Source organism: Phaethon lepturus, unplaced genomic scaffold, assembly GCF_000687285.1.
Source record: "Phaethon lepturus isolate BGI_N335 unplaced genomic scaffold, ASM68728v1 scaffold5350, whole genome shotgun sequence".
NCBI classification, from domain to species: domain Eukaryota; kingdom Metazoa; phylum Chordata; class Aves; order Phaethontiformes; family Phaethontidae; genus Phaethon; species Phaethon lepturus.
Window position 1 is genome coordinate 268 of NW_010511030.1, and position 13,057 is coordinate 13,324.

At 50.1% G+C, this 13,057-nt stretch overlaps 1 protein-coding gene across 1 annotated transcript; it reads left to right on the forward strand.

Annotated features, from left to right (window-relative positions):
* Positions 1-1,411: 1,411 nt before the first annotated feature.
* On the forward strand, positions 1,412-8,055 carry LOC104617184 (dual specificity mitogen-activated protein kinase kinase 4; the record flags this gene model as incomplete). The annotated part of the gene is made up of 4 exons (XM_010282434.1): positions 1,412-1,489; positions 2,507-2,655; positions 5,900-5,945; positions 7,109-8,055. Coding segments are annotated over 4 exons (387 nt in total), but the record flags the coding sequence as incomplete, so codon positions are not given.
* Positions 8,056-13,057: the final 5,002 nt, after the last annotated feature.

Here is a 13,057-nt window from a genome sequence, read left to right on the forward strand (position 1 = left end):
CCATGATCTTCCCAGGCACAGAGGTGAGGCTGATGGGTCGGTGAGGCAAGGGTCCTCCTTGCTACCCTTTTTTAAAAGTGGATGCAATGTTTCCCTTTTTCCAGTCTGCAGGGACTTCACCTGACTGCCAGGACTTTTCAGATATGATGGAGAGTGGCTTGGCAACTACATCAGCCAATTCCCTCAGGACTCCGGGATGCATCTTGTCAGGTCCTGTAGACTTGTGCGTGTTCGGGTTCCTCAAGTGGTCTTGAACCTGATCTTCTCTTACAGTGGGAGGGACTTTGCTCCTCCAGTCGCCGTCTTGCAGTCCATCCCCTCGAGAGGTGTGGGGAGAGAGACTGCCCAAGTCGTTGGGTACCTCAGCCTTCTGCTCATCTGTTGTTACCAGTTTGACAGTCTTGCTCATCAAGGCCGGTTCGCTTTCTCTGACCTTCCTTTTCTGGCTGACATACCTGTCAGAAGCCCTTCTGATTATTCTTTGCAACGCTTGCCAAGTTCACCTCAAGCTGCGCCTTGGCCTTCCTGACCCCATCCCTCCACAACTGGGCAGCATCCCTGTACTCATCCCAGGATCCTTGTCCCTGCTTCCCCTGCCTGTGCAGTTCCTTCTTGCCCTTTAGTTTGCCCCACAGGTCTCCACTCAGCATGCTGGTCTCTTGCCTTCCTTTCATGATTTCTTACACTTGGGGATCGAGAGCTCTTGCGGTCTATGGAAAGTGTCCTTAATCTTCTGCCAGCTCTGTTCTGCTCCTTTGCCCCTGAGGGCAGCTTCCCAGGGAGTCCTGTTGACTAACTCCTTGAAGAGCTGGAATTTTGCTTTCCTAAACTTCAGGGTCCTGAATTCACTCTTTGCCTGCTCCATATCCCTCAGGACTGCAAACTTCGCCAGTGCATGATCACTGCAGCCCAGGCTGCCTCCAGTCTTGATCTCACCAATATTAGGTCCCTTGCACTGGTGACCAACAGGTCCAGTATGGCATCTGCTCTAGTAGGGCTGTCTATTACCTGACTTAGGAAGTTAAATAGGGAAGTTATGAGTCCCTAGGGACAACTGTACACTATGAAAACAGAGAAAGCAGGACTTTGTGTTAAAGAGAGCCCGAAGTTAAATAAATAGACAGTAATAATTATTGAAGCTGGTTGTACAAAAGGAAAAAAAAGAGGATTGGACTCTGATGAATTGCCATTACAGATCATCTTTTACTCTATACATCCATAAAATCAGTGTTTGATTCCTTAAGATTTTTCTCTGCTGGGGTTGGACATCTGCCTTAGCAATAAGTTTGCCTCTAGAGCTGTGCCAGGCTCTGCCTGGCAGGATGAACTTCAAGTTTTTTCTGAATTTTCAGATGCTTCTCATTCCTTCCTGCATGGCACAGTGTTTGACTGGTCCTTCTTCCTGTTTCAGCCTGAAAGGATAGATCCCAGCGCATCCAGGCAAGGCTATGATGTCCGCTCAGATGTCTGGAGCTTGGGAATTACATTGGTAAGTGAGTGGGGTTTAAACCCTCTGCTGCGCGGTACTTCCCTGGCGGGTAGCCTTGGTGCGCTTTGCAGTATGATGGAGTTTGCTGGTGTCAAACATGTGCTTGAAGCAAAGCCCAGCTCCACTGCTGTGAAGCATTTGCGTGTTGTGATTGAAGTGGGCACCTCCTGGCCCAGAAACAATAGAAATCCCTTCAAGGCAGATGGCTCTCCTGAACCCCTGAGGATACATTTAGCTGCAGCTGTGATTTGCAGAGGAAGAGTTGTGAGCAGGGAAGAAGTGTTGGATCATAAATGAATTTTGTTTTCAAAATCTCAGATGAGGAGGGATGGTGAGTGTGGTGGTGCAGAACAAGAGCATCCAGCCTGTGTAAATAAGCCTCTCACAGCCCTGGCATCTGGTCTACTTTCGCTGTGCAGAAGACTTCAGTTAATTCTGGATTCCGGTTGCTTATTCCTCTCTGGCTTAACCACAGCACTACTGGGTGCACACATTGATGGATTGAAAAGATCTCTTCTTGAGGTAGTGAAGTAGAAGAGAAAGCAGAAGCAATAAGTATGAACCAGTAGCTTTTGTCTTCCCCACTGATGTTTTAAAATGCTCATTTTCATTGTCCTGTGAGGAGCAGGGTGTTGGACTTGATGATCTTTGTGGGTCCCTTCCAACTTGAGATATTCTATGATTGTGCGATTCTCATTATCCATTTTCTCTAGTGGTTGTTAGGATGCTTGGGAAGGGACTGGAGGATTTTACTCTCCTATGTTTGAATACCTTAGTAAGAGCATTGGTTGATTTTATAATCAGTGGAGGAGAAGACATTGTCAACATGAAAGCATGCCATAGCCAGGTGAAATCTGGACGTGCTCTTCTCTCAGCTGAGCTTCGTATAGGGAGTGGGATGAAGAATCTCATTTTAGTCTTCCTTTTGGGGCATTTAGGGTCTTTGCAGACATTTTCTTACCCTGATTGAACTTACCTTGTGTAACCTGTCTGGTGCTGTTGCTGTCTTCTCTGCAGTATGAGCTGGCCACAGGGCGATTCCCCTACCCCAAGTGGAACAGTGTGTTTGACCAGTTGACACAAGTAGTGAAAGGAGACCCACCACAGCTGAGTAACTCAGAGGAAAGGGAGTTCTCCCCAAGTTTCATCAACTTTGTCAACTTGTGGTAAGTGTTTCTTACTGAAAGCACTTGGAGTTGGCTTGTTTTGTCATTGCTAGGTATTTGGGAAAGGTCGCATGCCAGGCACTTCGTAGCTTAGTTTCACATTCCTGCGCCAATGTGAGGGTGAGGACCTTTCACATTTCACTGGTTTGGAGGTGATGGGAGACTTGTCTGGGTGGGGGCTGAAGGGCAGACCTTTCGACACTGCTCGTCAGGGAAGGGATGAGGAGAAAACCTCTGAGGGTCTGTGCTCAGGAAAGTCATAAGACCCGTGGCAGGAGGTCGGTGTGACCAGGTAGGGGCCTGGTGGTGTGTGCATCCTGCTCCCTGGTGTGACACAGCCTTGGGACAGACCTGCCGTTTGCCCTTTCCTCTGCAGGCAGAAGCGTGAGACACCTGGCAGTATTGTCTCATTGTGGGGCAGAGGATCTGTACTGGTCCTGCCTTTTGCTTGACAAGGCAAGGAGCCTTCCCGCCCAGTGCTGCTCAGCACAGTGACTGCCAGGACCTGTAGCGGGTGGCTTGCTTGGTTGTTGGCTTCATATCTTGTGTCAATCATATGTCAAGATCAAGACTAACGTTGGTTTTCTGTAGGGCAGGGCCTCTGCAGGTCAGCCTTGGATGGAGAGTGCGCAGTGTTTGCACAGGACAGGCTTGGGGCAGTCCATCTACCTGCCACGTGTCTGCGGTCCTATAGGTTAAGGGCTGACTGTGAATTTTCTGATGAAGTATTTTTCTATCAAAATGTGAAAGATGGTCAACATAATTTTGTTAACCTAATACCAAAGCACACAGCATGAAGACACATCAGTGTGACCTGCGTTTGTTTTCTGGGACCTTCTGCCCTGGGCAGACCCAGGTGATGGACATCCCCAGCACTGGGGTGTCCATCCTAGAGCTCTGTGAGACAGGGAGACTCAGCTTTAGACAATTTTAACTTTCAGGAGGTTTTGTTTTAGGATTTTCCATCCGTGGAGATAGTTTTGGGGTTTGTATTTTACTCTCAGAATTACGAGTTTTTATGGAGACCAGGTTATTGTCTTTGGGCTGCAGAAAACAGAGCATCAAAACGGTCTGCTGTTCAAAAGAAGTTTCCATTTTTCAGTCCAAAACAACGTGTAGTATTTGGTTAGAAAGTCACAGTTGCTTTCCCCATGTGTACAAGCAATAGTTTGTTTCCCACATAGTCTTTGTAGAGGTGTCGTATCATTACAGAGCTTGCAAAGCCAGGAGCTTGCTCTCCTGCCCTGTATGCGCTGGTGAGCTTGGCTCCAGATCACCCCACAGAGGAGCCTGCGTGGCATCTCTGCTAAACGGCAGCATCTTTGGCCTGTGGGTCTGGTTGGGTCCATTTGTATTTCCAGCCCATATACCCCTCCCAGGGCCTGCTAAAAAACCACAATGCATAGAGCACGGGGCAGTTTTCAGTCTAATTCTGGGTTTTGTTTAATCTGGTTTTGTAAATAGTCTGACTTCTGATGGAATATTTATGATGTCTTCATAGCAACACTGTAATAAATATTTATCTTAATAACCTTTAGTTACGTGCAAACAGTAATCTTTGGTGTTATTAAGCAAGCAGGTGAGTCTCCAAAAGGCTGTGCTTTTAGGTGATGGCATAAATCTCCTGGACATTACCCTACAAATGGGAATCTAATAATCTTCTATTTTTATGCACTCAAGAGTCAGGAAAAACGTTGAAAGAGAGTCCTGCAGTGTTGCTGCCTGATCGCCGTGATAGATCAATTGAGGAAAGGATATTTTAGATAATATTAAGTAGTTTCTGGGAATTTTTTTTTTTTTTTCCAATTTGCCTGGGATCCCAGCGGTGCTGTGAATGCCTTGAATGTCTCAGCCCACCTCCCCGTGTTAGATGCTTGTCTGAAGTCACACTCCTCCTGGAACGGATTAAAAAAAATTTCTGCTCCAGAGTTTGCAAAGTATCCAAGCTCTGTGTCTGGCTTTTGGGAGCCTCATGCTGCTCGCAGGCAGAGCCGCAAACTCCTGAGGTCCGGTGTGCCTGGGCAGGAGATCAGATGTTCCTGTGAAGGAGCTGTACGGCACCTGGTGCTGCACATGGCCACTACAGACACTCAGCTTCATGGCAAGTTGGAAAAGAAATGGAAGATTTCTAGGGCTGCTTTATGAAAGCGTGCATGGAAATTTCAGAGCAAAACTTGGTCTGTGAGCTTGAAGTTCTGAGTAGTTGCCTTAAAGGTGGTGTGAGGAGTATATTCGAACCTCCAGACTTGCTGAGGTCAGAAAAGGAATTGCAGCTGGGTAGCAAAAGCCCGAAGCGAGGATGTTTGTGCAGCAGCCGCGGGGTTTCCTGCCCTCTCTGCCGCTGCACAGCTCTGCGGCAGGTCGCAGGACAGAGCAGCGCCGGGCGGGCAGCGTTAATTACCCTCTGCTGCTCCAAATAATTCGAGGCCATGCTGAGGAGTGCTGGAGCTTGAGGAAGGTCCAGACAGAGCCTGTGGGGATGGAAATGCAGCGGCAGGGAATTAGACTTTACTCTCCTCGTTTGGGAAAGATGCTACCCCTGGCTGCCAGGGCAGGGGCTGCCAGTGCCACCCATCACTGAGCCCTGTCGCACAGCCATGCTGGCTCTGGTCCCCATCATCTCTCCTGTGCCCCACCATGTCCCCCAGCTGTGGGGCTTTGGTGGCTTTTGCTGCGGCCTGCCGTCCCGCTGCGCTGCGGCTTGGCGGCCGGTTGAGGTGCCAGAGGAGCCCTGCGGGAGGGAACGCTTTCCAGCCGGCCCCTCTTGCCCCACTTGCGGTTCATCTGTTTGCTACAGCCCTGGCCCCTGCCCACGTGTGCCAAGATGAGGGTGTGTTGCCTGTGTCCCCTGTCTGTGCCCTGGCAGGCAGCGCTGGCTCTCCTGTGCCTCTCAGCCCCGCTGTCTGATGGGTGGAGGACAGGCCAGTTGCTGCTGCCCAAAACTTGTGGTTATGCTGCAGTCAAACCCGTTTCCATGCGGAGGCAGCAGCAGTCAGGATGGCGTTCCACTTGCAGCACCCTTGGGCACCGTCCCCAGCAGCACTTTTTGGTGGCTACCCAGGTGGGGAGGGAAGGAGTCCCTGTGGTCACACACAGCACAAAGATGGTTCTTCCAGAAAGCGAAAGGCAGTAAGTCTCACTCTGACAGCAGTGGATTGAACATTGTGTCCTTTAAAAATTTGCATTTGATGTCTGTAACAATTTCCTGAATTCCACCTTCTAATTCTCTTTCTGCTTTCTTTAGCCTTACAAAGGACGAGTCCAAAAGGCCAAAGTATAAAGAGCTTCTGGTGAGTGCAAAGCATGGCTGCCTGCGCCCGCTGTCACGGCGCTGCTGGTCACACAGCAGGGCTGGGCCACACGGCCAAGGTTGCTTCTTGTCTTCTCGGGCCATCAAGGCAGGGTGTTCAGCTCCACAGCCTGAGGAGAGGCACCACCTCCATGCCCCCAGCTCTGGCCTGCAGTCATGGCGATGGCCAAGATCATCAGTGTCTAAGCAGACACAGGAGATCAGCGTGGGGGGAAATGCCCCGTTGCAGGGGGTCGGTGATCCCTGAAGCGGGCAGGCTCAGGCAGAAGCACACTGGGTGTGCCATGTAAATGGTGCCTTTGCTTGAGGTCCTGGTATCGTGCCAGAGCCCTGTCGAATTGCTGGCCAGCGCTGTCACATGTAAATGCCTCCAACACACGGGCCACACGACAAGGTTGGGAGTGCTCAGGCAAAAGCGAGTCTGGGAAGAGCACGGCTCTGGAGCAAGACACCAGCAGAACCTGTCTGTGGTGGGGAGTCCTAAAGGAGGGAATGCAGCAATGCTTTTGGGTTGGGTAAATCACACCTGGCAACCATGCACCTTCAAGGAGCTCTGGGCATCTGGAAGCCACCTCTTCAGGGGATGTGTGAAACCATGCCCTGGGCCCCTGAAGGTGGTGGTGTGATACAAAAGGAGTTTGCCTGGTGTCCTGGCCCAGAGAGTCACTGTGGTGTAACTTTCCAGCTGCTCCAAGTTGGGTCCGGCCAGTACGGCCTCCTGGGCAGAGCAGAGAGTCGGAGTTCAGGAGAACTGGGTTTGGGTCCTGATCTCCTGTTTGACCCCTGCAAGCCATGTCTCCCTGTTACTCCTGTCTCCCCACTGCTGACAAGGCTCATGATGAAGCCTTTCTTGAAAGTGTTTCAGGACGTGTCCATGCCACAAAGGAGCCAGGTGCTGCTAATGCTCCACCCTCAGTGCCTCCTGCCCAGCAGTTCCTGACACTCCTGGAGTCCTGTCCCACCTCCATACTGCACATTTAAGATATGCATCCCCTGTATGTAAAAGCCATGTCCTGTTGTCCTACAGCCACCATCCAGCCCTGTGTTCTTGCATCAGGCAAATCCATACGCTAAGCTTTTATCTGGGGTAGCCAGCATGTGCCAGAAGGGAGAACCTAACCTTGTTTTTTTATCTGATTCCAGAAACATCCCTTCATCCTGATGTACGAGGAACGCACAGTGGATGTTGCATGCTATGTTTGTAAAATCCTGGATCAAATGCCAGCAACTCCCAGCTCTCCAATGTACGTCGATTGATATTGCTGCTACATCAAACTCTAGAAAAAGGGCTGAGAGAAAACAAGCTGTAAAGAATTTTCATCACATATTGCAGTGTTTTTAATGCTCGCCCAGACACCATGTGCAATAATATTGGTGTTATTTCCATCCTGTCTGTATACTGTTGTCACATATAAAGTGCATCCCTGTAAAACCTGATCACACAGTGTTAGTGTTGGTCAAAGAGAGACCTCATCTTGCTCTTTTGTGGACATATTCATGAAATGTGGGAATAAGTACATTTATTTGTTGACCGTGATTGGATAGCACCTAAAAATTCATTTCTAGACTCAAAACTTGGAGACTTCTCAGCAGCTACTGGAAAGATTTTTCTCTCAAACTCTTCCAATTGTTGTTTCAAGTAATAATAAAAAGCAAACAAACAAAAGTTAGGCGTTGTCTGTCTGAACATTAAGAGACTTTGCCTGGAGGGAGAAGAACTTGCTTAACCAACGAGATGCTTTGCCTTCTGGAGCTAGAAAGGCAAAGGAGAATTTTATTCTTCACAAAGTGCAATAGATTTACTGCTATGAAATTCTGTTGCTTTACAGTCGCAGTGTACTTTTCTGGGGACAGTGTGCTCAGCTGAACTTCCTGTTAAAGAGAGATCATGTTAAATATAGTGAATATGTCTTTACCAAAAATATGTTGCGTTGAAAGAGGCTAACATTAAACTATTCAGAGATGGGACATAATGTATTCTTTCTCCTTTTACCAAGCCAGCCACTCTTAACTAGGTGTCCTGTAAATTGTTACCTGGTAAGATAAGACCTTTGACCTGAAGAATTATTAAACTACTCGATTGAATTTAACCTGCTTGTGACCTGATTTATAGCTGCCCAGCGCTCACCACCAGCTGGCTTTGCTTTGACTTCGACAGTGCCGTTCATAAAGCCTGCAGCTGTTTTAATGATCCACAAACGAACGCCTGTGATTTCTAGCCAGTGTTTCTCGTGTTCCCAGCCCTGGGAACTGGCCCCAGCCTGATGCTAGCGCCTTTTCACTGACCCCAGGACCAGCCCAGCAGTGCTGCCACCAGGCAGCCCACTGCCCCTGACAAGACCAAATCTCAGCGCTTCCTTCTTGCCACTGCAAGCGGGATGGTGGGGATGGCCGCCCGCCGCACTGGGGCTCCGTGCCCGCCCTGCCGCTGCAAATGTCACGCTCTGCTTAGCTTGCTGGAGACCTTCTTCACCACCTTCCGGGCGTATTTAACCTCTTCTGTGACCCTCTGTAGCTCTTGTTACTGCACCCTCGAGCGAACCTCACCGAGATTGTTTGGTGCAGATAGAGATGAGGTGGAGATGAGGGAGCATCTTAACACCTCGTGGGCTTTTAGCTGACCCAGCAAGGGCAGGCAAGCTGTCATCTTCCAGCCCTCTGCTGAGCAAAGAAGTGAATCAGTCTGTTTTTTTTTTTTAAATTGGCACATTTCTCAAAGATTAATTGTTCCTGAAAACACTTTTTTTCCCCAAACATTGCCGTTCTCAGGCATTTAGAAGCACATCAGGGATACAATGGAGGCTGCAGGGTCTCTGATTTCCATTTTGAATTGTCTAGTTTAGGCACTTGGTAGGACTTCATCACTGTTAGAGCAACCTACTGTCAAAGCTCTGCGGCAAAACTGGACCCAGGAGGCAGAGGCGTAGAGACACAATGGGAGTGAAAACGCAGCGGTACTGGCAGGATTCCCAAGGAATCAAACCAATGCTACCAAGAGCAAACTGGGCTGATGCGGGAGCACTGGAGACCAGCCCATCCCTGCCCCAGCTGCTCGGCTGGGAAAGGAGAGCCAAGGCCGTGCTCGTGTGGATGCCTGGTGCTTCTCCAGCCGCTGAGGTGACACCCTTGCACAAGGCTTGCAGCGCTGCGCGTCGCCGGCTCGGCTGTCGGAGCTGGCACCGAGGCTGGTGCCGATGTGACCCCCCGGGCACGGCCGGGCAGGGAGGTGCAGTCCTCCTGCCTTTCCTGGATTGTCTTCCTCCGGGGCTGCTCCTCAGGCGAGGAAGTCACTGAAGTCTTCCCCAAACGGACCAGGCAGAGCGTTCTGAACTAACTAGTCATTCCCAGCAGCTCAGTCACGTGGAAGGATCAGTTGAACAAGACGCATAGCGTATCTAAAGCGGTAATTCTCCCCCCAGCCCTGTAGCCTCAGAAAACTCCGCTTTTCTCAGGCTTGGCAAATCCCCGCAGCTGTGATTCATCTCACCGGCCTTCAGTCACCCGTGACGGGACGGCGGGCGCGCTGCGTCCGGCGGGGGGCTGGCTGGGGGGCCGGCCAGACGCAGAGCCAGTAAAGACGGATGCGTGCAGGGATGCTCTGCCTCTGCCCCCATTTCGGACATTAAAGTCTGGGTCACAGCTCCCCGTGACAGGGAGCCCACAAACCTTTCAAGGGGCTGACGCTGAGATGGGTCCTCCCAAAAATCTGTTTCCCTCCAACGAAAGCGACTACACTTTGGGCACAGCTGGGGTTCATCCTCTGCTGCCGACGCCGTCCGGAGCTTGTCTTTAGCAGCGCGACCGGTTTGCTTTCAACGGATGGGAAATGGAAACGTGAAGCTTTGAGCTGCCAGTGACAAGGTCAGGGTTGAGGTGCTGTGGTATGGGTGTCTGTACAGAAGGACAGGTTTAGTGTATTAAACATAGATCATTATAAACTATTAAGGGTGAACCATTTATTGCAATGTATCTTTATTAAAAAAGAAAGAAAAAGGTGTATAGCGTTCAGAAGCTGTGAAAATAGTGTAAGAACTGTACATTGTGAACTCCGGTTATTTTTTTCTCTTGTACCATAGAAAAATGTATAAAAATTATCAAAAAGCTGATGTGCAGGGATGTTGCCTTATTGTCTGTAAAATGGAGCTCAGGAACGTAACTGCTTCACAGAGCTTCAGAATACTTTATCCGGTATCCTGGTTTGACTTCCTCCTCTATTTAAGATACTATACTTGGATCAGAGTGTTTATGTAATAGTTCTATCCTTTTGCTCCTTTTGCCTGCAGGTCAGTTGTAATAAAACTAGGATGCGACTGTGACCTTGGTATTTTCATTTTGTAAGGCCAGACATGAATGGGAAGATGCATTAAAAGCTGTTGAAATACCTGGCTTCCAGGTGGAGGCAGCTGTGCAGCAGAAAAGCAGCCTTTGAAACTGCTTCTACTAAATTAAAAAAAAAAAAAGTGTAGGGAGACCTGGATATATTTTCTTTCCCTGGAAGACTGCTGAGCCCTCTGTGCTGATGGGTGCCTCTCAGGTGAGCTCTGTTTGCTGCACAGGGAGGTTCTGGTGGCTCAGGACACCTCGTCCCTGCACAGAGGGCAGGTGGCCGTGCCCCGCTCTGGGGAAGGGGCAGCTGATGCTCACAGCCTTGCGGGCTGCTTTGTTTTTGCAAGAGCAGTCAATGTCTGCAAAGTCCAGATGATCTGAGAGCACCAAGTCCTGGGTAACTCCTACTGCCAAGCCTTTTGGTGCTGGGAAGCCATGGAGGGCTTGGAGACTGTCCAGGCAGGTGGGCAGAACTGGACCCCAGCAGCCTCACTGGGAAAGGAGACGGTGTCGGGCGAGAGGGGCCAGCCATGAGTGCCTGTAGGGCTCAAACTGGCTTGAATGGGACCATCCCAGGAGCGCCTAGTTCAGTCGGGGAGAGCTGGAGCATACTGACCTTGGCTCTCGCATTGGCTCTTCACGTGGAAGGTGAGGATTTTATCAAGAGAAGGGAAGGCAGGTAATGGAGCTGAAGAAAGTCTTGCTGCATCGAGATACACAGTGTGAAAGCTTCGCAGTGGTTAAGTCTGACAAATTCAGTGTTTCCACCACAGGAAGCTTTTTCTAGAAGGTTCCTATTGCCAGCACAATACTTGAGTTACTTTGGACCACCTGCTGTCCCCACTGTTCAGCCAGAATCCAAGATCCCTGATGTGGTGATCTCCAGCTAGAAGACAAAATCCGACCACACATCAGGGCAGACGCTGGAGGACCCAACTCCTCACCTTACGGCTCCATTTGCCATGAATTGGAGCTGCTCTGGGGTTCTGTTCCTTTTGCACTGCAACCTGCCTTTGCGTCCTGAGATTTGTTCTCGAGGAAGATGTCGCAGCTGAAGGAGCTGGAAGATGCTGGTAGCTGGTCCACCTGCCCATCCCTGCACTGGGTATTCCCATGCTCTGCAGGAGGGAGAGGATCCCTCTCGTCTCTTTTCCCCCGTGACTGTGTGGCATGCAGGAGGGACTGTATTTGTGGCCATTTCAGTTCCTCTCAGTTGCCCCTTGTTGAACTCATGCTCAGTTCTTCCTCCTGTAGACTCTTTTCCTTGCCCATTTGGACTTCACTGCCTTCACCGAGGACCTCCATTGCCATTGTGTCACTGCTGAGGGTGGTACAGAAAAGCTCCAACCGACATCCCCGATGCCGCTAGTGTCTCAGACAGGACCCATGCCTGCGCAGTGCCACTGTTGCTGCTTCTTTGAGCCCTTGGGTAATTCCAACAATCCTTGCTTGAGTGACGTATGATGACTTTCTCCAGCTCTGGGGATGGGAGTCCTCCCATGGGCATCATGACCAGGTCCATATGGCTCAACTCTGGCTTCTGCCTCTGTGCCACCACATGAGCTCTGAGACTGCCCTCGTTTCGGTACTTACTGCCAAGACTGAGGAGCAGATGTTTGAGCCGGCCTCCAGGTAGACTTTGAGCCATTGAGCACTCACCCTGTGACAGTGGTCCAGGCTGGCACCCTATACCAATTCCTCACACCTTTATGCCCACTTGCACATCTGAGGCGCTTCTCAGATCTTCACCAAGCATTATATAGCATCCAAAAAATCATACTGTGCTCTGTTATGGTTATTATGTGTCTGGAACTCCAAGATCAGCTTTGAGGTTTGGATGAGTTCAAATACATCCCTGCCTGGACCCAAGCAGTATGAATGCAGATGTGCACCACCACTTATTCCTGTCAGGAGCACTTCAAATTGTGTCGTCTGTATTTCCACTGCTCTTCTGCTTGGCTTCCCCTAGCCTTCATCCCAGCCTCTTGTCTCCTTTGGTGACCAGCTGAGTATACATGAAGTGGTCAGGCCTGGGTTAATACCATAGGTGCTGCTTAGAAAAAAAAAGCTCCATTTTCACTTTGTCTCCTGATACAAATCACAAGCCCGGTCATTGCTTTGAACGTGTCCAGGGAAAGGAGGAGTGGCTGCTCTGATGAATAAGAAAAGAAAGCAGCTCTTGAATTTTTCCATTATGTTTAAAGCTGTGCAGATGGAGAAAAGGATGAAGCACAAACTCCCTCTTCTGGAGATACAAAGTGTTGTGTATTCCCACCGTTGTGTTGGGAATAAAATAGCAGAGCAGGCTGGCTGGCTGGACTGTGGGGTATCTGCCAGACAGTGTGTGACTAAAGCCATTATATTTGCGTAAATCCCAGGTGGAAGGGCTGGGCAGGCCCTACTGCCAGAAGAAGGCGAGAAGGCGTGCATCGCCAAGCACCGGCTACTTCAAACGGCGAATCTCTGCTCAGCTGCACCAGAGGGGCTGGGTGCGGGGAGGTCACTCTGCGGGTCCAGCTGTGCTAGCACTCCAGCTCAGAAGGTGGGAAGGGTGAGAGGGTTTGGTGTGTATAGAAAGGCCACCTGCTCTTACTGGAGGTGTGCTTGCTTGCAGGGTTGTACGTATTAAGCGTGCGGTATCTGTGTGCATGTCCATACTTGTGCTTGTGTGAGTGCAAACATCACAGCTATGCTGAAAACCATTGGAGAAGGTGCTTTGTGTGAGCCTAGCAGCTCGTTAGACACCAGACACTTGCTTACTGGCAA